Source organism: Labrus mixtus, chromosome 8 (assembly GCF_963584025.1).
Source record: "Labrus mixtus chromosome 8, fLabMix1.1, whole genome shotgun sequence".
NCBI lineage: Eukaryota > Metazoa > Chordata > Actinopteri > Labriformes > Labridae > Labrus > Labrus mixtus.
Genome location: NC_083619.1, coordinates 13,082,481 through 13,107,384, shown reverse-complemented (window position 1 = coordinate 13,107,384; position 24,904 = coordinate 13,082,481). Strand labels below are relative to the sequence as shown.

At 41.4% G+C, this 24,904-nt stretch overlaps 1 protein-coding gene across 2 annotated transcripts in view; it reads left to right on the top strand.

Annotated features, from left to right (window-relative positions):
- epha4b (eph receptor A4b) overlaps window positions 1-24,904 on the top strand; it is an 88,796-nt gene that overhangs the window by 29,040 nt on the left and 34,852 nt on the right. For both annotated transcript variants that reach the window (XM_061044421.1, XM_061044419.1), the window contains exons 6-9: window positions 15,402-15,557; window positions 19,509-19,844; window positions 21,269-21,381; window positions 23,230-23,392. In XM_061044421.1, coding sequence (XP_060900404.1) covers window positions 15,402-15,557; window positions 19,509-19,844; window positions 21,269-21,381; window positions 23,230-23,392 — 768 coding nt within the window. The remainder of the gene's footprint in view (window positions 1-15,401; window positions 15,558-19,508; window positions 19,845-21,268; window positions 21,382-23,229; window positions 23,393-24,904) is intronic.

The following is a 24,904-nucleotide window of genomic DNA, read 5'->3' as shown; positions in this document are numbered from 1 at the left end:
AAAGGGTTGTTGCACACATAGAAAGTGGGATGTTCAGTGGCAAGTTACTGACTATTAAAGAGGGAATGATGTCATTCATGGGAAATGTAGTCTTTGTTTTGAGACACTGAAAAGACAGTTTCTGAGTACAGTACCTTTCATCCTGACAGTGATGGTGTGACAGAGATACAATACCAAGACATCATAGTCAAGACATATTCATATTGTGAAAAAGATAAGACAGCTATCACTCTCAGATAATTCCTCAAAAATGTCTAAATTGCCTAAGTCGCATGTGGCTCCAAAACCCATTGCTAGAAGAACAGGTCACATACAAACAGTTTTCTTTGTTGATTTTAAAGTTATGTATCTTAAATATGTGATATTCCTTGAAATAAACTGTGCAGTCTTGAATTTGACTATAATTGGTATCCATACCACTGATCCTGTTAGGGGTCATGGAGGAGCTAGCTTTCATTGGACGGGTGATGGGGTACACCCTGGACAGGTCACCATGATTTTGTAGCTGCAGGCTTCATTCAGACAGGGAGTGTGTTGTTGGGACTATTTTTAGCGGCAGATTAATACAATATCGGTGCTCTATTTAGTATTTACACAGCAGGAGAGCAAATGTGGGATTAACTTTTAACTGTGCCCATATTCCATGTCATTGAGGAGACATGGCAACCAGAGCAGCAGTGTGGTTTTGTCTTTTCATTGTTGACAAAAAACAAATAGCGATAACTTATGAAAGTCCTTCAATTTTCAAATATCCAGCATACATATACATATTTATTCAATGTCTCATTTTTTACTATACCTACTGTATTCAATTTCTGTGAAATCTAGTGTGTCTACTGCAGCTCTGATCGCTCTGCATCCTCATCTGCTCCGTCACTAGTAGAGTTACATAATCTCTCTCTCTCCTATTCAAACTCAAACTCTCTCTCTCTGTCACTTACATTTGCACAGCCTTGTCAGTTCTCCGTCTCTCTCCACCCCATGCAGAGGCCTCTGTCTGTAAAGCCAACACCCCCCCCCCCCCCCCCCCGCTCCCCCTCCCAAACTCGCCCCGTCCACTCCCTACTTGCTCTCTCTCTTTCTCTCTGTACTTCTGTTCCCTCTAACCCGTCCATTTCCACCTCACACGCCCTCGCCCGCCCCTGCTGTCTCTCTGTCTCACAGCTGGTAGGGGATGTAGTGAATTCTCCTCTCAAAACCTCTCCTGCTTTAAGCCCAAGGGGTACATGCTGAAGGGCAGGAGTGTGTGTGTCCTGTCCTTCTATGTGTGTGTCTGACAGCACCAATTACTGCCTCAGATGCCGGGGAGATGGAGGAGAAAGAGTGGAGCAGGACAGACACCTGTCACCTCAACACAAATTCTCTCGCCCTTGTCTCATCTCTCTCTCTCTTTCACAGCAGGCTGAAGGAATATAGGTCAGCATCGCATGTCCGTCTATACCTGTCTAACCGTCGGCCGTTTCTTCGTATTCATTTGTCTGTTTGAGACAGACAATAAAAAGATCTTAGCTTACAAGAGGAACTTTTCAGTCACACCCGGCTCCTCATACTGACTCCACTTAGCTCTCCTGCTGTTCTTTTCACTTCTCAAATTGGACAGAAACCAGAGTGTGAATCACTGAGGAATGAGTCCAACGTGCATCCCATCCACTATGAATTGTCTCGTCAACTATGTGTTTTGTTTGGAATGCGTAAAGACAGAGACAATAGAATTTTGGACTTCTACAAATTGGGAATAGTACATCACGTTAATTCAGATTATGTTCTTTCTTGCTTGGTATGACAGTGAGATGACTGCATTACAGGAATAGTTCCGCAATTACATAGACACTGTTATAGTAAAGCCCATTTTTACAGTTTTGTGCTTAATTGAACGAATAACAGTTTCCTTTAAGCTCATAAAAAAAACCTGTTTTATTATGGGTGATTTCCATTTGTATGTATCATTGCTCGTTAAATAAAAATGCTCAACTTTAAAGCAGCCATCAAATATAGAAAATGTGTGTACATGAAGAGATTGTTGCAGTCGTTCAAATGACAGTATGCAAATGTTTTCCATTGCGGTTAGGACGGTTTCAAGGGTGAGCAAGAAAGCAAAGCCTTTAAAGAACAGATCACCATGTGCTTATTTGTTAATTTAGTTAAGACTTTGACGACTAGATTGCTAACACTCAAAAGTGGAAGAAACTGTCAGCCTGGCTCTATTCACAGTAAAGAAAATGCACCTTGATGCCTCTCCAAAGCTGACTAAATAAAACCATATATTCCATTACACTTGCAATAATTCAGTGTAAAACAACCTGTTTCAATGTTACCAATTCTTTTGGAACATTTCTTGGCCATGTGCAGTCGTATACTGAAGTCATGTTTTTACAGTTGGGTTGCCAGATTTTGCGGCACTGTGCCTGTGCAGAGATCAAAACCCCAAATCTGTGCTCACTGACTGTATCTGGCAACTTCAGTGCAAAGGAGTGAACTATGGGCCAGATGATGAATGTTGAGTTATTCCTTTAAGGCATAGCCATGTTACCCTTAAAGCCAGGAAAACATCACACAGCTTTAGCTCCTTACTCACTCCAAACCCCATTTGACCACAACCATGAGATCATAACTTTTGGGCGGGATAACAGAGTGCTGTTCAATGTCATTTTCAGGAGCGGGGAAAAAAAAAAGACGTTTTTTTTTGGAAATGGTGCTGAACTGATGAAGGGGAATTTGGCTTTCTGTCTGCCCAGCGACGCGATCAAAGGCTTGTGCTCAGCCATTCAGACGATCAGACCCGACTGTGACCACCGCACAGCAGGAGACCGTTTACTTTTATAGCTTGTGTTTGTTCTCTGCTAGAAAACTTACACTTTGTGCAGAAAAATGAAAGTTATACCATGCATATCCTCCTGTAGGGGCTCAATCAGGATGAACTCAAGTCTATGACCACTCATGTGTAAAAGTACTGCAGAAATACACTCTAAAACACACAGAGACACACACAATAGACTTTTATATCTCATAAGAGGATTGCAGCCTGTGTTCATAATGAAAGGTATGAGCAGTGAACAGATGTAGGGAAATACTAATCTTCACACCTGTGAAAGAGATTGAGCTCACTTACAGAGGGTTCTGCATGTGTGTGTGTGTGTGTGTGTGTGTGTGTGTGTGTGTGTGTGTGTGTGTGTGTGTGTGTGAGTGTGCGTGTGTGTGAGAATGTGCGTGTGTGAGTATAGTGCGTGTGCGCGTGTGTGTTGAAAGCTCAGTTGGGAATCTGCTTTTCTTTATTGCATCTCCAACACAGAGGTCGATCTCTGCCTCTAGCCTTGCAGCAGAGGTGTGTTCTCGTGTGTGTGTGTGTGTGTGTGTGTGTGTGTGTGTGTGTGTGCGTGCGCGTGCGCGCGTGTGTGTGTGTGTGTGTGTGTGTGTGTCTAGTCTGTAAAGTGAGCATTTTAATGTTGATCACACACAGACTTTTGAAGGTCAAGAGCTCCCTCCTGCATGGGGTATGTTCACACATACGCACACACACACATTTTCATTTCTTTGCTCTTCTCTTAGTGGCAGTTCAGGGAGCTTGAGAGCGTGAAAGTGCAAGTAGGAAGGGAGTGGGTGGCTAACAGACGGATTTGGACAACATGTCAAGAGATTTCAGTGTGTGTACAGTCCATGCATGTGTGTGTACGTACACTGTTCAGGTCAGGCATTAGAACGTTAAGCTGTTGAAGTGTCAGGCAGCGGGGTGTCATTACTAACCAGATGTTCTTAAAGGACCAACAGATATATGGACTCAGTAAAGGGCGGTCATCTCTGCTTCTACCTGTCCTGCTGCCACACACTTTGTCGTCTTTGGTTTATGGTCGCCATCTTTTTATTCCATTTCTAACCTCTATCTCTTCCCCCTCACACGTCCCTCCTAAACTCCATCCCTATTCCCTTTGCCTCTCTCTCATCTCCTCGCTTTTGTGTTCGAATAAATGACACACACAATCACAAAAAGCTTATACCTTCGACACACCATAGTCCCCATTTACATACCCACACAGCGCTGACCCAGATAATGTCTTTTCACACGGAGCCTCCCAGCACAGCTCAGCTCTCTCGCCATGGCCGATTGCTCGCCAGACATACGCTCTGTAGCCAAAAGCCACCTTAGCACCAGTAAGTATTAGCCACAGCGAAAAACTCGAGGACTTGGAGTAGGACCTCGTATGGCTCAGCAGAGTCTAGTGCAGTGGGTTGAGCTGTGAGAACAAACCCTCAGAGAAAAGCAGCAAAAAGCAGGCCAAGGACTGAGAAACAGTTAATGCATGTTTCAGCTCCTCATGTCCTTATATAGCACGATTCCCCACAGGCAGCGCAGAAAGAGAGAGAGAGAAAAGAGGTGTAGGAGGGAGAGTTTGTCTCCTTTGGGTACAGTTGCTATTAATTGGCTGTGTTCCATATGCTCAGGGATAAACACATGTGCACTCATGGGAAAGTTCATCATTTTCATAATGCCATAGTGTTGAATGAGTGTTGAGTTTGCTCCACTTAAGATCTGACGCTTCTGAGAAAGGTGCATGTGTTTGAGAGGCGTGCTGGCAGCCAGCGGCTCCGCAGAACAGGAAACACAGGAACAGGAAGGCAGCCGTTGACCCCTTCCCTCCTTATCCCCCCCCACCCCCTTTCTTTCTACTTTATGGATAGCTTCCAGATGTACGATCAGCCTGTCACACTGATTGGGCCCACCGATGCACAGGCATTATTGCACAGCCCCGAAAACACTATGTGCAGATGTAGCAGCACTCAAATACGTCCAATTTGTTGCTGCTTTTGTTTGCAGTACAGCTGCACTATTGTTCTACAGCCTCCCCCCCCAAAAAAAAAACATTCAGAAAATTCAAATGGACGTCTGAGCTCCAGTCGGCCAGAACGAAGGATGACTACAGAGACTGGAATGAAAGATATGACAGATTACAGCCAATTAGACAAGCGACTATACAGCCGTGATGAAGTTATAGATGGAAACACTTAGGATATGAAGCTTAACACACCTGCAAGAAGATATCTTCTTGTAATTAAAGTGATTTGTACATGTGCAGAAGAGAACGCATGAGTAAGAAGGGACAGGTGCTAGTGTCCTGAAAACAACAGGAAGTTAGTTATTGCATTTTTTGCCGGCTGTCAGCAGCCGGAGCTGCAGCAGAGGCCGTCTCAGCTCATGGAGGCTATTAAGAGAATTTAAAACCCTTGGTGTTTGACTGACCCTTGTATTGAAAATCCTACTCTGTAACTGATTTATTATAACTCAGTAATATCCAACTGACTAAATGCACAGAAGTTTACCTTCAGTATGACTTGCATTTCCTGTACTGTACAAATCATTAACTGATGTCTGTGAGAAAAAATTGCCTAGAAATCAGAGAAACAAAATGCTCCCAATAACTTAAGAACTTACAAGGGAAAGTGTCACGTTTTCTTCAATATTATCCTTTGACTGTTGTCTTTGTTAAAGGAGCTGCAGCTGTACAGAAGAGAACGCTCATAACTTATTTAGCATGCTTGAAATGATGTCAAGTTGACCACAAGTTGTTGTCTTCATTTCGTCCGAGGGGTAACCTAATGCAAACTTTTTCCCACGTTTACTTGCACTGGTTTCTTACTTTCTGTTGACATACACATTTCTATGTATTATACCTGCATAGCTCACAGTGCTTCTATGCATATTCACACATATTAATTAAACCAACAGTTTACAAGCCATTTAAGCATAAAACCTTTATTTGCTCACTTCTTGTACAAAATCACGCTCCTTTATATCCATACTTTAGCAAAATTCTACATTATTTATTGACCATCAGTCTATACATGGCTACAAAATAATAGTAATTAATATTATTTAACTATAACAAATGTGTATAAAAAGATACACACAAATTATAGATTACATTTATAGATAGATAATACGATGCACTCATTTTTGTCGTGTGTATCGGACTGTTATTGCATGAACATTTTATTGTATTGCCAATGACTTTAAATGTTATTTTTGTGCCTGGAAAAAAAAGGATTTACTTGAAAAAAAACCTCGAAAACATGACCTTTGTGAAACCAGAAGATGTAAATTGTAAATCCTACCTATTGATGGGTGATTGAAGCTGTATTTTACACATTTATTTGACCATAAAAAGTAGAAGGGTTAATCATTTTGAGAGAAGCTGAACAAACATGAGCCCACCCCAAAAAAAAGTGTCAGATATCAGACATTCATGACCCTATCTCTCTGCAGAGTGATTAACCAGCTGGTTTCATTCATCAGAATGCTGTCATCATCCCTGACGTCTGTGAGTGTCATTACCTTTCAAGGCTGCTTCTAAAGCAGATATGCTCCTAGATCTGATGCTGCTGTCAATATTTATTTGTCATATAAAGCTCCTGCAGTCCTGAATGGTGCAGGTTTTTTTTATTACTGCGTGACAGCACAAAAGGTACACAGAGAAGCAATATTCCCAAAGTGGACGCTTTTGTGTGTGACGCCATTGACTTCCTGAATGGATGCCGTGGTGTCAAGGAGGTGTGTAAAAAGAGCGCAACTTTATTCATATACTGTCTCTGTAAGATGGAAGATGGTACTTAATGACACACACAATTTTGATGTACAGATATACATTAGCTCTCATCAAAGCACACACACACACACACACATCAGCTATAGACGACAATCAGATGTTCTTTTTCTTGGCATCTCATCTGCTTTTGTGTTTGTCTGAAGTGCACATCATCTACTGTGAATCAGAATCATAGAAACGCAGATGTTTCCTACTATCATCAGTACGACAAAGTCAAACTCTGCCTGTCTAAAGTTTAAAGATAAGAGAAACATTTGTGGAGTACATCCAGCTGCAACGTCTGGAGATACAAAATGAAGCTGTTCTGGGAAGTGCAAAATCCTGCAGTTCATCAAGTGTCCCCTAGAGGCTGGCTGCAGAAACCCTGGAAGTCACTTACACACCCATCTGTTTTGACTTTATGAAGGATAAGAGTTATTTACAATAAGGTGTGTAGCTGACGTGACTGACAGCCGGGCGCAGTGTAGCTGTTTCTTAGGGGGCGTTAGACCCGCCTCAGCTACAGCTCTCAGCCTGTGGTTAGGTTGACTTAAAGTTAGGCTGAGACAGCATTTCCAGCATGGCGACTGCCTTCCAAAGCCCTCTGCAGTAACAGATGGGTGATGTCACTCAGACTTCATCCGGTGTATTTACAGTATTTACAGTATTTACAGTCTATGGGTACGAGTATGTAAATGTGTGTGTGTGTGTGTGTGTGTGTGTGTGTGTGTGAGTGAGTGAGTGACACAGAGTAAAAGGCACGGGGCTCTCCTTCTCTCCTCAGCCTGAGAATGAATTATTGAGAGTGATGAACTGAAAATAACGTTGGTGAGGAAAGGAGGAACACTCCTCCCACACACACTCTGCCCGTCACGGGGCCGGACCATGCCAGCACGTTTATTGCTGTAGCATATACGTGAGTGTAAGTGTGTGTGTGTGTGTACTGTAGTGTGTGTGTGTGTATCCTGGGAAATAAGATGTGTATGTTTGTGTAAAGTGTGTTGTTGGTTTTATGTAAGATGTTTAAAGCTACCTGTGTGTCAGGGGAGGTCATGTGTGTGGTTATAAGAAAGGCTTAAAGCTGTGTATGTAGACTGATCTGAGCTTGTGTGCACATGTGTGTGTGTGTGTGTGGCTTTGAATTTGTGTGAAGTTGTGTAAAAGCAGAAAGTGAATCGATGTGTCTCTCTGGCTTTTTATCCTGATAACAAAACAGGCAGACACAGAATAAGTTATTCAGACTGCGAGCCAAACTCCCAACAGACATGTTCTATAGGCCTGTCATGCCTCTCTCTCTCTTGCTCTCTCTCTCTCTGTGTCTCTCCCCCCCCCCCCCCCTTGCTCTGTTCCTTGTCCATGGCCCTCAGAAACACACATGCACCTTGTATCTATTTAATCTGTTTTTAGACTTGAAGGATAATCATCCTGGTTCAAAATTAGTGAGCTATCAACTTGGGTTACCACCAGAAAAAGTGTGTGTGTGGATGTGTGTTTGCTTTAATTGTACTGAAATTGAGCTCTCTCTCTCCTTCACTCTGATTTTTTTTTAAGGATTTGTGTGTGTATGTGTGTGCGTCTGTCAGCCAGAGAGTAAATATTTGTGCAGGAGCTCTAGAGAAGGTCAGGGTCAACGTATGACAGACAGCCCACTGGGAAATAAGACACACATACAAAAGGCAGACACACACACGCGCGCGCATACACACACGCACACACAAAGTAGTTGTGAACACAAACAAGAGATGGCCAGAATGGAAGCCAGAAAATACAGATAGGACAGAGACAGATATGTGGAAATAGAGAGACATGATGATAAACAGAGAGTTATAGAGAGACAGACAGACAGACGGAGAAAGATAGACAGAGGGAAAGGGATAGAGACAGACAGACGGAGAGAGATAGAGACAAACGGAGAAAAGACAGAGATGGACAGAATGAGGAGAAGGACGAGCTTCATTCTGGAGTTCCTCTTGGCCGCTCACTGTAATTGGCTGGTATCCAGAGGACAGAGAGTAGATCAGGAAGCCTGAGTGTACTCATGTGCTTCATGTACTGAACATCACAAACCATTTCATATCCGCTCTGTGCGCGTGAGTGTGTGTGATTGTGTTTGTGTGGGTCAGAGAAGTAATAAGATGCTGTAAACACAGTAAGGGTCTGTCCTGAGGTGTCAATCATGGAGGCCTGTGTCCTCAGTTTGCCCGGACATGCCTCATATCTCTCACATCAGCGCTGCATCCATGGGATTCCACCTCCTCTTCCTCTAACAAAAGTCTTACAGACAAAAATAATTGCTTCTGCTGTATATAGAGCCATGTTTTCTTTAAAGGCATACATCATAGTTTAAACACAAAACTATGTAAGAAATAAATCTTCAGGTTATGCATCATTCGGGGGCTCTTTTCTTTCCCCTGACTGGTTACCTTCCTGGGCAAACAATAGGATCTGAAATGGATTGACATTTTAGAAAATCACCTTTAATAAGTCTGACCTGCTGTTTTTTTTGTTTTTGTTTTTTACAAAAGAAGAGAAATGTTGATTATGTTATGCTAGTGTCTTGTAAATTTACTGAAAATATTAAAGTTTATAAGTTATTCTCCTTATAAAAGCATTTCTTTTGTTGGGGATCAGGAAAACCAATTAGTTTAAAATGTGTTGAAAACAGTTTTAGAGCCTTTTTCTTCCTGCCAGTTGTAGAATTCAAGTAGGGAAATATTCAATCTTTTGATTTGTGGACAAGAAAAGGATGAAGCATACCGGTAATACCATGAGTCTTAAATACTAGCATCACAAAGCTAGTTCAGGTCGGCTTGCCTTCCATTGCCGTCTGTTTGAGGCTAGAAAAATATCAACATGACCTTAACCAGCTCTTTAAAAAACACACCGTGTCCTTTTATTCTAAATGTGTTATTTAAATGACAAACCTGCATAAATCCGCACAGCTAATGAAGTATGCTGCAGACCGTTTTGGAGATAATTGAAGTGTTTCAATTTAAAAGCACTAATTAGTGTCTCTTATGGGACCCTGTTAAATTCATACATAAAGTGTTTTATGGTTTTGAAAATAACTTTTCTGAACTGTTTTTTATGATTCCATTACAAAGAATAACTTCCAGAGTTTGGCCAACACAGATAACTTTATAATCTTTAAAGCGCTCATTCTCTGCCAGCTGAGTAATTAATGATGTTTTTTTAAGTTTCTCAAAATAATCCATGAGCAGTGGAGTTAATGATTTAACAGAGGAAGCTTGATGATACTTTAGTTGGTGTTATTACAGCAAATGAGGCTTCTCCAATAAATCCCTTCAGGGGTTACATGTGTATTGTGTGTAGATAGTAAGTAAGTAAATGATGGCTATATTTTGCAGTTACAGACTGATGGCTTTAGTATTTATATGTAGTGTAGTGGGAATAATCATTGCAGCGCAGGGTTGTTGTTCCTAAAATACGAGTTTAATATGAATGAAATAAATCCTCAGATCAGAAAAACGAAGAGCAGATGTTTGATTAAACAGTTAAACAGTCTCTGTCTGAAATGTGAATACTCATGTCTATGTGTTTGTGTGTCCATGTGTCCGTGTGTGTGTGTGTGTGTGTGTGTGTGTGTGTGTGTGTGTGTGTGTGTGTGTGTGTGTGTCCGTGTGTGTCCCTGTGTGTCCGTGTGTGTGTGTTTCACAGGATTAGTAGTAATGGGGAACATTACGGTGTTAAAGGTTGTATGAACTCCGATTAGGGATTAGAGGTTCTCAGCAGGGGGGCGGACTCTGATGCTGACATCTCTATTTGAACCAAATCTCGTCATGAAAACACACAAACACACACACGCACACACACACACACACACACACACACACACACACACACACACATTACTGACACTTATCAACAGGCTGAAATTGTTGAAATCACAGACTAATCAAATAAAGCCCCAAGATGCTTACACAGAAGACCAATTGATTAAAGTTTGTGTTCTCATTTAAAAATAATTCATATACTGAAATATCCATGGGCATATAATGATTTTTAACAGGTTATTGTAAATCTTTACAGTCAAAATATCAATTGTCATTTGTTTTGATAAATTGACTCCACAATCCCTACACCTCAAACTGAAGTTGCTAACGAGATGACACTTGACATGTCAGCCAAACAAACTGTGTACATTTATATAGTACAATAGTGTATTTTTTTTTGTATATTTTCTCTAAGTTAGTTAAGCATGAAAACATGTCAAGTCGAGCGACAACATGTTTCACGGGAGTGTACACATTAGCACAAACACACACAAACAAACACACACATACAGACGCGACCCTGGCGGCCGTAAAGGACGTCAGATTCAATCTCATCAGATTTCTCCACTGATGCTTGATGTATCAATTTTTAAGTAGCTCACCTCAACTAACGCCGGGGCAGCCTCCACACACCACACTAACACACACACACACACACACACACACACACACACACAGGCTGCGCTGTGCGCCAGGATCTGTGGCTCTCGAGGGGTACTAGAAGGTTTCCATCTTGAAAGCCTGTTGCCATGGTGACTATTATGGAGCTCATCTCCTGTGGGCCAGCAAGCTTTACACAACTTCCCCTCTCAAAAGAACACACTCACACACACTCACTATACCCCCCAACCCGTCAACAAACACACACAGAGTTCTCTCGTCTTTCGGCCCTTTATTGTGACGCCGGCGGGGAGCCAATGTTTGACTTGAAGCGAGTGCACGAGAAAGCAAAAGAAGAGAGCAATTAACAGTTAAACTAGCAAGAGCAACAAAAAGCAAAAGAGGGGGAGAGGAGAAGGCCCCCAGTCATGCAGAGGAAGTGTTTGTTTCTAGAAAAGTGCAGCTGATGGGATTTTGAAAATGTACAAATAGGCCGAGTTACACGCAATTTGCATGTAATGATTTAGACTTCAAGATTTCAGTTTTTCCATGTCTGTTGAATCAGTACAGACACTTTTCAACTTTGGAAAACTCTCCACAAACTCTTCAAGTACAGTCAAAAGCTTCTGCGTTTCAAACATTCAGCTCCTCAAACTCATTTAAGTAATATATAATCATTCACACATACATGCAGGGAAGGTCCAAAGCTGAAGTCTTTCTGAATGTCATGTTTCATACCATGAGAAGCAAAGACTACCTTCACTCAGGTTTATGTTTTCAAGCTTTAAGTAGATTTCCAGCTCTACCTCAGCTTCTTACTTACATGACCCATTAACAGTATAACTTAATTTAACTGTAAAGTCTGCATGTGAAAAAGTACTTTAAACCTGTTCCCCATGCAGTTCATCTAGCCTCCTTTGTTTAGACCATATTTACTGAAGCTACAGAGTAAATTTAAACTTTTTAAAGTCGGGGAAAAGACAACAAAAGTCCACTGGATGTTTTTTCAGATCATCAATATCATTTTTTCTTTAATGTTTAACAGTGACAGGTTCCAGCTTTCTAAAATGTGAAGACTTGTTTGATCCATCTGTCTCTTATAGTTTGTATAGTTTACATGTTAAGCGGACTTATTTTTCTACAAAGCCGCTGTAAACAGCTGTCTGCTGCTGTGGCCAGACTCAGGATGGATATGTGGTTGGGACGAACCCGACATGTTTAGAAGTTAAACCAATTAAATGCATTAAGAGACACAAAAATCTTCCTGTGTTTAGTGGGAACTTAAGATGCACGTCTTTCTGAATGTATCACTTTGAGTGGCACCATTTAAGAGACCACTTATCATTTCACCCTTGAAAAAAAGAAAGAGTTCCTCCTGCAGAAACATCCTGTGACAAGCTCATTTATGAAATGTTTGATGTTCTATTATTTTGATTTAAAAAGTAGTTGAATGTTAAGCCCTTAAAATACTGTCTAATAAGCATGAAGCTAACCTAAACCAGCTCTTGTTGTCACAGAGAAAACAGTTGAGCTGTTCCTATCTCAATCAGTGCGTGGTGACTGAGGGTGTGTCTTGAGTAGCAGTACTATATCATATCTAAGAGCTATCGATTGGCATAAATACACTAAGTCTCTCTGGTGACCGGATGAATTTTTAATGAGACACATGATCTGAAGCCACTCTTTGCCTTTTGAAGAAACACACACAACTCACACTCTCACACACATTACCCTGTGTACTGATCAGCAATGTCCTCTGTTCCTTTAAAGATGCTGCAAATGACGTAGTTTGTTTAGAGTTGTACAGCGTAGCTTTTATGACTTAACTTTTGTGCTCCTTTGTGACTATTTTGTGCGTGTGTATGTTTATGTGAGCATCGTCTCACTGCTTCAGCCTTCTTGTCCCTTTTTCATATTCATGGTAAATCATTTATCATAAGGGAACCAAGTCAAGTCACACATTTCCCATGGGGCTGACACTAGGAGTAGGATGAAGAAAAAAAAAAAAAAAGAGGCAGAAAAGTAAGAGAGAGAGGGAAAAAAAAGAGGGACTCTGAGAAAAAGAGAGAGAAAGAAAAAAAAAAGAGTGAGAGCGAGGTGGAAAAGCAGAGTAGAAAACAGCAGATCAGGAGAAGGAAGCGCCACTTTAAGCCGCCATTCTTGCAGAACGTTTTTTTGATTAGGCAGTTGTTGGGACGCCAGCAGGCCTGGCATGGGTCGCCCTGTCTGTCCTCTAGCAGCGGGGTCCTTTGTGCCTCTGTGGCCGGAGCCAAGACTCTCCGGATGAAACGTCCCCAGAGAAAAGCTGCTTTTCCACCCTGCTCCTCCAGCCCAGCCAACGGGAACACACACACACACAAACACACACATTCTCCATCACAGCACATAGGCACCCATTACCTAGGAAGCTGACAAGTAGGGGGAAAGAGAGCAGAAATCCTTTGAGAATTATCACTCCCTCTACTTTCTTTCGTTCTCTATTTCCTTTTCTCTATACACACACACACACACACACACACACATCTCTTTTCCAGTGTTCTTTCGGGTCTTTTGGGGATTGTGCTAGTGGACTTTGCTCCCCTATGATGAATGATTTGCCTAAAAATACTGTCTGTATGCGAGCAAGCACAGCGTCCAGGTGGAAGAACTTACCTCCACAGTGAGAAATCGCACTCCTTTTAGGCCACTTTTCCATTCCTCTATCTGCAGGTTAACTATGGTGCTGAACATACGTGTGTGTGTGTGTGTGTTTGCCTGTGAACGGTGTGTGTTAGCGTGGTAATTTACAGCCTTTCTGGGGCGAGTGACGTGTAGCTTGATTAAATCCGTGACCTTCACCACCAGCACAAGCAATCAGAAAGTGAACACAGGCGCTCACACACACTCGCCGCATACTTAACACCTTCTCCCACACAGGCCCGAGGCACACCAACATGCAATCAGCACCTGGCAAGTTCTATCGCATCATTGATCCAATCTATACACACACACACACATATATGTGCATACACACAAAGAATTTACCATTTGTATTTGAGGCACCCTCAATTTCCTTACATGAGGTTTTGTACTCTGTAAGGCTGTTTACCACAGAGGCAGGAAAGGCGTGCGAGGATGGGAATACCAGGCCTATGAATGTATAAATAAATACACGCGTGATCTATATTCAGATTACCAAAGGGTAAATCAGGAATTCCATTTTACTGCCTTGGATGCAAAAGGGAAATAATTCAAATCCCCAATCTATTTCAGCGAGCTGCTCCCGTTGAGCGGTAGCACGGTTCTCCATCCCCGGTTTTACGACTTCACATAATGACTAATATGCAGCCACTGAAACAGCAGTAGCAATAGTCATATTATGTTATTGTGATTATTGCTGTGACTGTGCCTATGTATTGTTTGTTCCCCTGGTTGCCTGAGACCTAAAGCTTATATAACAGGACTGACAGTGGATCTGTTGTTGCACTGTGTTATTGTACTGTAAGACCCTGTGGTCATGCAGGCCCTCAGCCTGATGTAAAAGGATCTCACGTAGACCTAATGTCACAATATATTAACTCAGACTGTGTTTTCTTCTTCTTTGCCATGGGTTGCTGCACGGAACATCATATGACCGATCAGGATCTGTAGTAGCTCTGTTGTAGTGGCCTTCTCTTGTCATTTTGTGTTCTGTGAAGCATTTTTTTACCTTTTGGGATACCGGTGTACTTTTAAAATCTTTTGTTGTTACAAGAGCTTAAACTGTAGATTAGGTTTCATTGTAAACAACCTCAGTTTTCTTCTCACAGTTTTGGATATGTTTTCCATTACTAAGACGGCATTAAAAGAGAAACCAACAATAAATAAATAAAACATTCTTGGTCAGTTTCCTAGTGTGGATGTTGGAAGCATTTTACCTTGTACAAGGTTTGCGACCTTAAGCTGTTTTTAAATACCTGTCTGGTCACCGTGTTGCCTTATGTCTACTTGAAGCAATGTCACCATGTTCCCAAAGCTCTACAGTTACTGTTGATAGTCTAATATTATGGTTACTGACTGAAATTATCTCTGAAAAAAAAGAGCAAAGTCCCATTCAACTATAAATGATCTTGTGAAAGCATTTCTGGAGACCAAAGATCTGTGGCATAAAGTCAAGGGAAACAGTCTGAGAAGGGTCATAACTTATTTTGAACCCAACTAGTCTGGCTGTTGGCCTTCAGCATTGTCATAATACAAAGCAACAAAGAACACTTAATAAGTTGTTTTTTTAATCACACCACACTTTAAAAACATTTTGAAAGGGATCTTGGACTCTTCAAACCATTAAAAGGAGCCAACGAAAATGTAAAAAATAACCAACTTCTGAAAGAACATTGAAATGATCCCTCTCTCGTGTGGTTGAATTGGCCTAGTCTCTAACCCTGTTCCTCTGTCTCCTCACTCCTCACTCCAGCCTGCAGACCTGGTACCTACAAAGCTTCGGCCACAGATGCGTACTGCACCAAATGTCCTCCTCACAGCTCGTCCTCGCAGGAACAAGCCGTCGAATGTGTCTGTGAGAAAGCTTTCTACCGAGCTGAGACCGACCCACGCTCCATGGCCTGCACACGTGAGTCAAGAAAATTCAACACATGCTCTTCTCTTCAGCTGCAAACACAGTCACACAATTGGAAGCTATATTGTGCATTTACTGTAGTCAAATATTAGCATTTAGCTGTTCTGGTTATGTCATAAAATGGTATTAGGTAACAATGATTGGATTACATGGTATTTAACTTGTTGCCAGTCTATTCCTGTAACAATTTATCTTGCATGGCTGCTTTCCATTTTATTCATTTTTCTATCTATAATCCCCCAATGCATTTTCCTTGTCCTCCTCTGCTGTTGGTTTACACAACAACACTCGATACATACACAAAAACAGACACACACAGTAATATGTGAAGCTGTGTTATGATCCACAGATATCACCGATGAGAACACTGATACGGGGGATACTCTGGTAGAAATTTGATGATGTTTCTTATTCTTTGTGTGCTTCTCAGACACACACACACACAAACACACACCCAAATCGAGCAGGATCAGACCACATCCTCATGAACAGAGATGGAGGAGAATAGGAAAGATAAGGAGAGAGGATTGAGAGAGAGAAGGGGACAGAAAGATGGATTGTGATAGACGCAAGGATGTGGGGGTGGGAAAGGACAGTGACACGGCGGGAGAGGGATTATGAACAAGAGAAAAATGGGCCAAATACACACCCATACACACACATGGACATACCAGAACCCATTATCAGGTTATGGTAGATTACGCTCATTAATCGTTGGAGCAGGTGAGATGTGTAACGGTTGGTGTTATCAGCGGGAAATGAGTAACGGTTGGTTCTAATTTGTATGCACACACACACATGCTGGTGAAGAGCATGGAGGAGGATGGAGGAGGGTGAAGGGGGCTAAAGTGAGGAAATAAGGTGAAAAGGTGAAAGAATTAGATATGGAGAGGGTTGGAGAATGATGCTTAAAGACACGGGCAAAGAATAGAACAGCGGGAGGAAATTGTGGACCATCAGAGGCGTATAATCTAAATGTCATAAAAGGCTGATCAGCAGCCATCATGATGGACAGTGGAGTGTGGCCCGTGAGGAGCAGGGGGCGGGTAAAAGAAAAAGACTGAATTAGAAAGATCAGACAGCACACCCTTTCAGGAGATATATGACAGACAGCCGCAATTATCCCCAGCATGGCCTCCAACCCCCCTGCACCTAGCTTTACCCTCATCCTTCCAGCTCTTCAGAGAGGCTCACCACTGGGGGGGCTAATCAGGAAAGTCCCAGGCTCTGCAGGCGGCCCCCTGGGGCTCACTGCTCAGCCAGGTCCTGATGACATGTCAGGCTTAATGGGCATCCACTGACAAATCTACGTATGGCTGAGATACCTGCATGATGCTGCATGCAGCCATAATCAGCGGTTTCCATTAGAGTGGGTCTCATACAGGCAACAGTTATCACGGCCTACATTGATGACGTGTTGGACCTTTGATCTTTATTCATCACATTGACTTTCCTGATTATGTTTAAATATTATATGTCAAAAAAGTACAGAAAACCCAGAAATGTGGCTGGATTTTTGGGTCAGATGCCAATAAGAAAAGAATGGGATACCGATATATCGGCCGATATCTTTCTTTAATCTGTAGAGATAAATAGATATAGGTATGCACATTTATTGCGTTGATCCCTCAAATGCAGTTATCGAACACTTTTGGAAAAGATAAACAGTATAACGAAGATGGTCACTCAACTGGAAAGTAACTGCACATGTACGTAGATCACCGCTTGACACTCTGGAGAGTGATAATGCTTGTTGTAATCCATATAAATCACTCTGCTGGTGACAGCCAGCGTGAGAGCTGCTAGTGTTATAAAATGAAACTCAAATGAAATGCTGTTTGACTGGTAAATAAATCTTGTAATATCTGCATTTATCTGCAATAAAATTAGCCGATACCGATAGTCACTGGATATGCTAATATCGGTCGACATTATGGTTGGCAAAATTAATCAGTCAGGTTTTTATTTTATATAGGCCATCCATGCTGTACAGAGTATGTTATACAGAGAGGCGAGAGGAAAACAATGATTTTAGGAGCACATTAAGTCAGAAATACACCGACCAACTTCAACATTTCTGGGGCCCTCAACAAGTTTTCAATGAATTTTAGCTGATATTTGTGCAGAGGAAATGTTCATTTTCATGCCCCCAAGCTGCTCGTTAGTTCTGTTCGGCCTAGTTTGACTCTGCTCCTTGATGCATGTTCACCCGTGCATGCAGACAGGGAGGGAATGTGGAATTTTATTTTGTCCGGCTTCAATATATTATGTGTGTGCGGCGATGAGAAGTGTATGCATAAAATGAATGAATGAATACATAAATCTTCAACTAAAGGTATAATAATGGCCGTTTGTGTGTCTCTCCTTCCTCTAAAATGATTAGTGACACTTTTTTTTTTGGTCTCAGTGAAACACTAATCATTTCAGCTGAAGCTCAGAGTAATATTAACTGATCATCTAAATCATAAAGTCTACCTGACTCATGAGAAAATGACTCCTGGCACTTTTTATAGATCATTGTCCACTTATAATTTATTATCCACAGTAGAGCGAGTATCAGTTAAATTCACATGGTAAATAACCTCCCTACAGAGCTGCAAATATTTAACATGGTGTGATTTCTCTTAAAAGATGGATCTAAACCTTGGACATGTACTCATCACATTTACAACCAGCCACTCTTTTAATCACTGTCCATTTCATTCAGCTATTTCTATTCTAGCTATTAATTAATGGATGGACTCGGTAAATTCATTTTTAATTTAATCAAGTTGAATTCTCTCCAATAGAAACTGCAATCAGTTTTTTATTGAACATGAAGTCAATGGACATTGAGAGAAAGTATGACTGGGAAGATAAACAATATTATCATTCAGTGTTTTTAATGAGTTGATACTGGTTTGAGTTGGTGCAAAAGCTAAGCTGTGGCTGGATTTACAGCTCACCCAGTGCATGCTGAGAAAGCATGTTTTAGTGAGTACAGTGCACAATATAGTGTAATATTTCATTTCAAAAGAGCAAAGATTTTGTTTTGCTTCCCATCATTGAATATGCTCTGTAGAGTCCTTGAGCTCTAGAGCTGCTATGGAGCAATGCTTTCAGAAGTAGGTTAGCCTTTTTCAAAAATCTTGTGCCCTCCTATCTTCCTACGGATGGTTTTATTCCATCACAATGATCAACAATCAGCTGAAGGAATACAGCACGAAATGTAGCAACAACAAAAAAAAGCACAGAAAGGAAGAAGTACTGTAGAAGGCAAAGTTTTTATTCACAATGTAGGTTTCAAATTTCTTAGAAATAAAAACCTTAAAACAAGTCTTGTTCATTTCCAGTCTTCTCCCAGGAGGTTGGTTAGTCTGAACAGAGGTAACCTCCTGGGAAGGCTCACACTACCACTCCCTCAAGTTAAGCTACTTAGAAAGTCGTAGATATTTTGGGCCATGACTTGCTGAGCTGACAAATCACTCATATAAATAGCAGACTTGGGGCGCTGGTGGCACAGTGGTTAGTGTGCGCGTCCCATATATGGAGGCTATAGTCCTCAACGCGGTCGGCCCAGGTTCGAATCTAACCTGTGGCTCCTTTTCCCGCATGTCAATCCCCTCTCTCTCTCCCCCTGATTTCCAACTCTATCCACTGTCCTGTCTCTAACAATAAAGGCCCAAAAAGCCCAAAAATAAATCTTAAAAAAAACAGAAAATAGCAGACCAGAGTAAATGTAAGATTCATTGTCTTTAAACAAACTCGTTTAGGATTACATGTATGGTATGCCATATGGTATAAGGCTGTAACTGATAGTTGATGATTGTGTTGTGTTGTGATACACATTCCAATCTTAGGAAAAGGGACCATCCAAGAAGTACCTAAAAGCAGCATCTGTTCAAATTTTTCATTTTTTTTCAATACGTATAACAAAGTGAAATAAATAAATCTATCTTCCTTTAGGTCCTCCGTCTGCTCCAGAGAACCCGATCTCCACTGTGAACGAGACCTGCGTCATGTTGGAGTGGTCCCCACCCAGAGACACAGGAGGCCGAGGAGATATCACCTACAGCCTCCACTGCAGGAAGTGCTCCGGAGACGGCAGGAAGTGCACGCCCTGTGGCAGCAGCGTTCATTTTGTTCCCAGACAATTTGGTCTCATGTCGGCCTCGGTGCTGGTCACCGACCTGCAGCCGGATTCAAACTACAGCTTCACTGTCGAGAGCCAAAACGGCGTGTCGGACCTAAGTCCCACACCAAGAGGAACTGTCGTCATCAATATCACGACATCACAGACAGGTGAGAGCGTACACACGTACAGTAGGTAGCGTCAACGCTTGAAGAACAGTCTTCATTTACAAGTTTAGCATTTGTAGACACAGATATAGTTGTGCAAACTTAAATACCAGTATCTAAAATGCTAACAATAAAGCTCAAAACACAAGATGTGGAATTGTGCAACGATCTGACACTAACTTCTTATCCCTGAAGAAAATCAGCTTGTTCCACTGGAAAGACTTATTTCTTTAAGACTCAAACAGTAGCTTACACAGCTGATGTATTGCTGCTGCCACTTATTGCTAAACCATGAAAAAAAACTGACTGGTAATTTATCTTGTGACGAAAGCAAACAACAACAGTGCAGCACTCGTGGAGAACGTAACGTTAGTGCAAATTTCACGTCATGAAGTAGTTTAACAATAAACACCATATTAAAGTGTAATTATTCCTTTCTTTGCTTTGAATGACCGTAAAACCATCAAATAAAAAGTTGTCTGTCATGCATTCTCTGAGCCAACATACAACAAAGATATCAGTCATATCACATATCGCAAACTATGATCCACCTCTTTTAAACTCTTACGCTGATATCTGTTTCTTGGTATTGGCTGTTAAGCATATTCAGGTTTTGGAATCAGTATGGGAATGAAAAAAACAAGGTATCTGACATCTAGACTCAAGAGCTTCTTGTAGAGTATTATTTACATGTGAGGCACGGTGTTTAAGGATTTGAATTGTGGCCATCAAAATGATTCTACAGGATTTTACTTGTATCAACATTTAAATACTAATAAAATCCTCTGTGGAGGAAAACAAATCTATATCACTGTAAATCATAATATCACTGCAGAATCACGCCTGGACTCCATCACTCTGACGACACCCCGGCACGTCTGCCTACACACATGATCATGTGTGCATCTCTCATGGTGTGCGATTCGGGGGAAATCTGTGCAGAACAAGTGCATATGACAGGGTGGTGACTAACACTTCTTGTTCTATGTGTGTGTGTGTGTGTGACAGAGGAGGGTGCAGAAGGCTGTTCACCTCATTAAGATGTCACATGTGCTACACTTGACTAGCGTCACATGTCACACATTTATACATGCAGAAGCAGTACGACACAATTATGTGCTCCAGTGTGGAGGGAGCTGGGGATCAGTTGCAGGGTTCGGAAGTTTTAACATTTGAATCCTAATCAGATCACACAGATCGTACACACAGGTCACACATCGACCGCTGTGATCACACATGTATAAATCACCTTGTAAGCTCTCTAATTAGCAAGTTGTCACGAGTGTTCTCATTATAGCACAGAGGGGATCTATCCACACTCTTTCTCTGCCCTCACAGCCTTCTCTCTTTGACTTTTTTCATGTGGTTGAACTTGACTCTGTCTTTGTTTCTCATCATTTCCCCGTCCTTTTCTTTGTGTGCTACAGTGAGTGTGGTGTTGAAGGAGAGGCGGAGCAAGGACAGCGTGACCTTGGCCTGGCAGGGTCCAGAGAGACCCAACGGAGTGATCGTGGAGTATGAGGTCATCTACTACGAGAAGGTGACAGAGACGCACAGTCATGTTTAAAGGGCCTGTCCAACAATTGTTCTACTTAAAGATCAGTTCAGCTGTCAAGTCAAACTATTAAGAGAAAGAAAAAGTGACACCGTGGTACAACTTTCAGAGGAATAGTTTCACATTAAGGTGACGTCACAGTCAGCACGGGAAGGTTGAGCAGTGTCTTGGGAAGAATGTGTGAACATTTTTAGACGGACAAGAAAGCTTACTTTAGTTGCAGCTTTTTCCTTCAAGTCAACAAATGGGCTGATGGGATGGATTTGCCAGGATATCAAAAAGGTCACACAGGGGATACAGAAACCTGATTTAGACTTATATCCAGACTTATAACATATAAAGATTGTGTTTTTGCAAGCTAAAATTAAGTAAAAATGTACAGTAACATCAGTTTAAGCACATGTACAGTAGCCACTAAGCCAGTTGATAAAATTATCAATTTGCTTGTGCAAAGGTTAAAAATGATCTCAAATCATTGTTTCAATAATTGCTGTATTGATGATACCATAGCATGAAAACAACGGTTGAGACAAAAGAGAGAGCTACACATTTAAAATAGTAATCATGAATAAATACAGTTTCTACATTAATGTGTTTAAGATGAATCTCAGATTAATAAACACCCTTTGTATCCTATCAGTGTTTCTCAATGTAAAAATGAGTGACAAAGCCTGTCAGCACCTGTGTTCCATTAAACTCAAAGCTGTTTGTTAGCGCTAACTAACGTTGTTTCCTCCTCTTTAGATCCTCACTTGGGTTGAACTCACTCTTAGATGTACGTTGCTTTGGACAAAATGAAATTGTAACTTTTTGACGTATAAAAGAGCAAAACAAAAATGTTAAGTGAGCAGTGGAGGCGCGAGTAGGAGGGACTTCTGACCTTTAGAGAAGCCATGCTAGTTGTTTCCATCTGAATCCAGCCTTCCTATCTATATCTTTACAAGGATTGAAAAGTAGACAGAATTTCCTTCAAAAGCGCACTATTCCTTTAACCACAATTTATTTTTATTTCTGGGGCATCGCTCTAAATGCAACATGTCTCTCTCCTCTCTCTTACTCTACGTGTTGTCTGGGAATGTAGGATGTGAGTTTAGCCTTAGGGCACGTCTGTAATGACTTGCTCATCACAAACATCTCTCTCTCTCTCTCTCTGTCTTCCAAACTGCCTGCCTCTCCGTCATCCCAAACCTCTCCCCTACTGCTCACACCAAGCCAATTAAGCACACATCTGTTGAACAAACCTTGTAAAACAAGGTGATGAAATTAAGCCTCCGTGCGTGTGTGTGCATGATGGTGGGAATTAGCAGTAAAATAGTGTTAATCCATGTTGTAGAGTGTCTTCTATTAGGTAGGGTCTCAGCCTCTCTCTGCTGGGAATCAGCTCACTGACAGAAACACTTATTCTTTATTCATCCTCCTACACACTTATTTGTTAGCGCACACACCTACAAGGTAGTCAAGCAAAGAGGCAAAGTGGGACTGGAGTAACCACATATTGCCCCCGAGTGTAAAGAGGATAAGATTTGGTCCTTGACAGATGCTCATGTATAAATGCGACCAAATGGTCCAACGATGAACAAATGAAAATGTAGCGAGGCAGACACGGCCCCTGGAGACATTTAAATTAAACCGTTTGAGCTTTCTATTATTCTCAGACTTTCTTTTTTTTTTATTTCCTGTTGCTTTCAATACCAAAGTTCATTGCTCCTTATATAGCCTTTAGAATAAATCTATTACTTCAGCCTTCTTATCCTCAACCACTTTATCCCTCTGACTTTTACTCTTATCCAGCGAACTCAGAATTGAGTTCTCTCATTTTCTCCTTCCGTTCAGAATCAGCGGGAGCAGAACTACACCGTGTTGAAGACTCGCTCCAACATGATGACAGTGGACGGGCTGAAGCCGGGGACCACCTACGTGTTCCGGGTCAGGGCTCGAACAGATGGGGGCTACGGGAGCTACGGAGGAGAGATCGAACTGGAAACCAGCCACGAAGGTAAGGGCAAGAATTAAAAATAATGTCCCAATGAGCTGCTTTCTTTTCATTCTTTTCTCTTCATTCTGTGTAATTGGATTGCTATTTTCTGTTCCATCTGTTTTGTTTTCAGCACAAAATTAGAATAGTTGGCAGTAGCTGTACAGAAATGGTGACAAGCTAGTTCTTTAAAAGCAATCCCCTCGTGTTGCCACTACTTATCTTAATTAGAGGTGAACGCTAACAAGAAGCAAAAAAAGACTGCAGAGAAAGAAGAAGGATATCATAACATAGATAAGTGAGAGCCTGATTCATCCCTCCTGTGGTTTCAATCAATCCACGGCATTGCTTATAAAATAGCTCACATCAGTTCTGTTGTCAGACAGAAAAAAAAGCTCACAGCCTCACGAGTTGTCATGAACGTATCTGAATCAGAGATTTGAAATTGTCATTGACTGCCAGAAGAGACAAAACAAGATTAGCATTCCTGGATTGTGCCGTTTTTGATTTACACAAATGAGCGGAGCAAAATCTGCAGACTACAAGAAATATGTACCTGGCAAAATAATGAAACACAACCATGACCAGAATGAAAAAACACAGATTGACTATCTGGATTCTTCTTTTCTTCAGTTTTTTGGAACAGTAATCCCACTACCAAAATCAGGGGGTGCATTAGTTTCATCCATCATTAGTAGGGACATATCAAAACCTGTATTTCCTGTATTTTTGAGTATTTGTATGCACCAATTTGTGGTAGAAATGTCTTTATCTATGTAAAGGAAAACACAAGGTGAGATAATGTATCAGTTTAAATAAAAAATATGAATCTTTCTGTCTTAAGTTCAAACATTAGTAAGACTCAAGCTGCCACTTTACACAGTCATTGTATTCCTGAGTAGTTACATAATACAGAAGCACGAATCAAATAAGAGAGAGAATACTGTTTACTGCTTCACTCACCCCACCTACACTCTCTGTGCCTAATGAAGGAACTATAACAAGATACAGAACTACACTTTGGGGACTGATGTTCCGACTGGGTATATCACTACTGTATATCTGCATGGTTTGAACCTCACAAAACCTTCCACAAAGCGTCACTAAAACAAAGATATCGCCAAAAAAAAGCAAAGACTCATTTCATGTTTTCAGACTGTTCTCTGTATCACTGTCATGATGTTTTTTTTGCTTCCTTAAGTTTGCTGTCACCCACTTTCATTATCACTTCATTATGAGCTTGGGGACTTTCTGCTTTAGAGGCCCCGTAATGTGCTCTTCAAAGAGAACATTGATTCCCAGACAGGCAGGCGGAGGGGGATAAATCAGTAAATGTAAAGCACTGCGTTATAGATTATCTGTGCAGCATACAACAGGAACACATTAGCCTTCTAATCATTCAATAATCAAAAGTATTAGCAGGGGTTGAAATTAAGTAAAATTTGCCAGTGGCGCAAAGATCACTGGCCCAACCATTGTAACCTCTGGCCCAGGAACATTACTTTTGATTCGAAAAATAACAGTCACTAATTT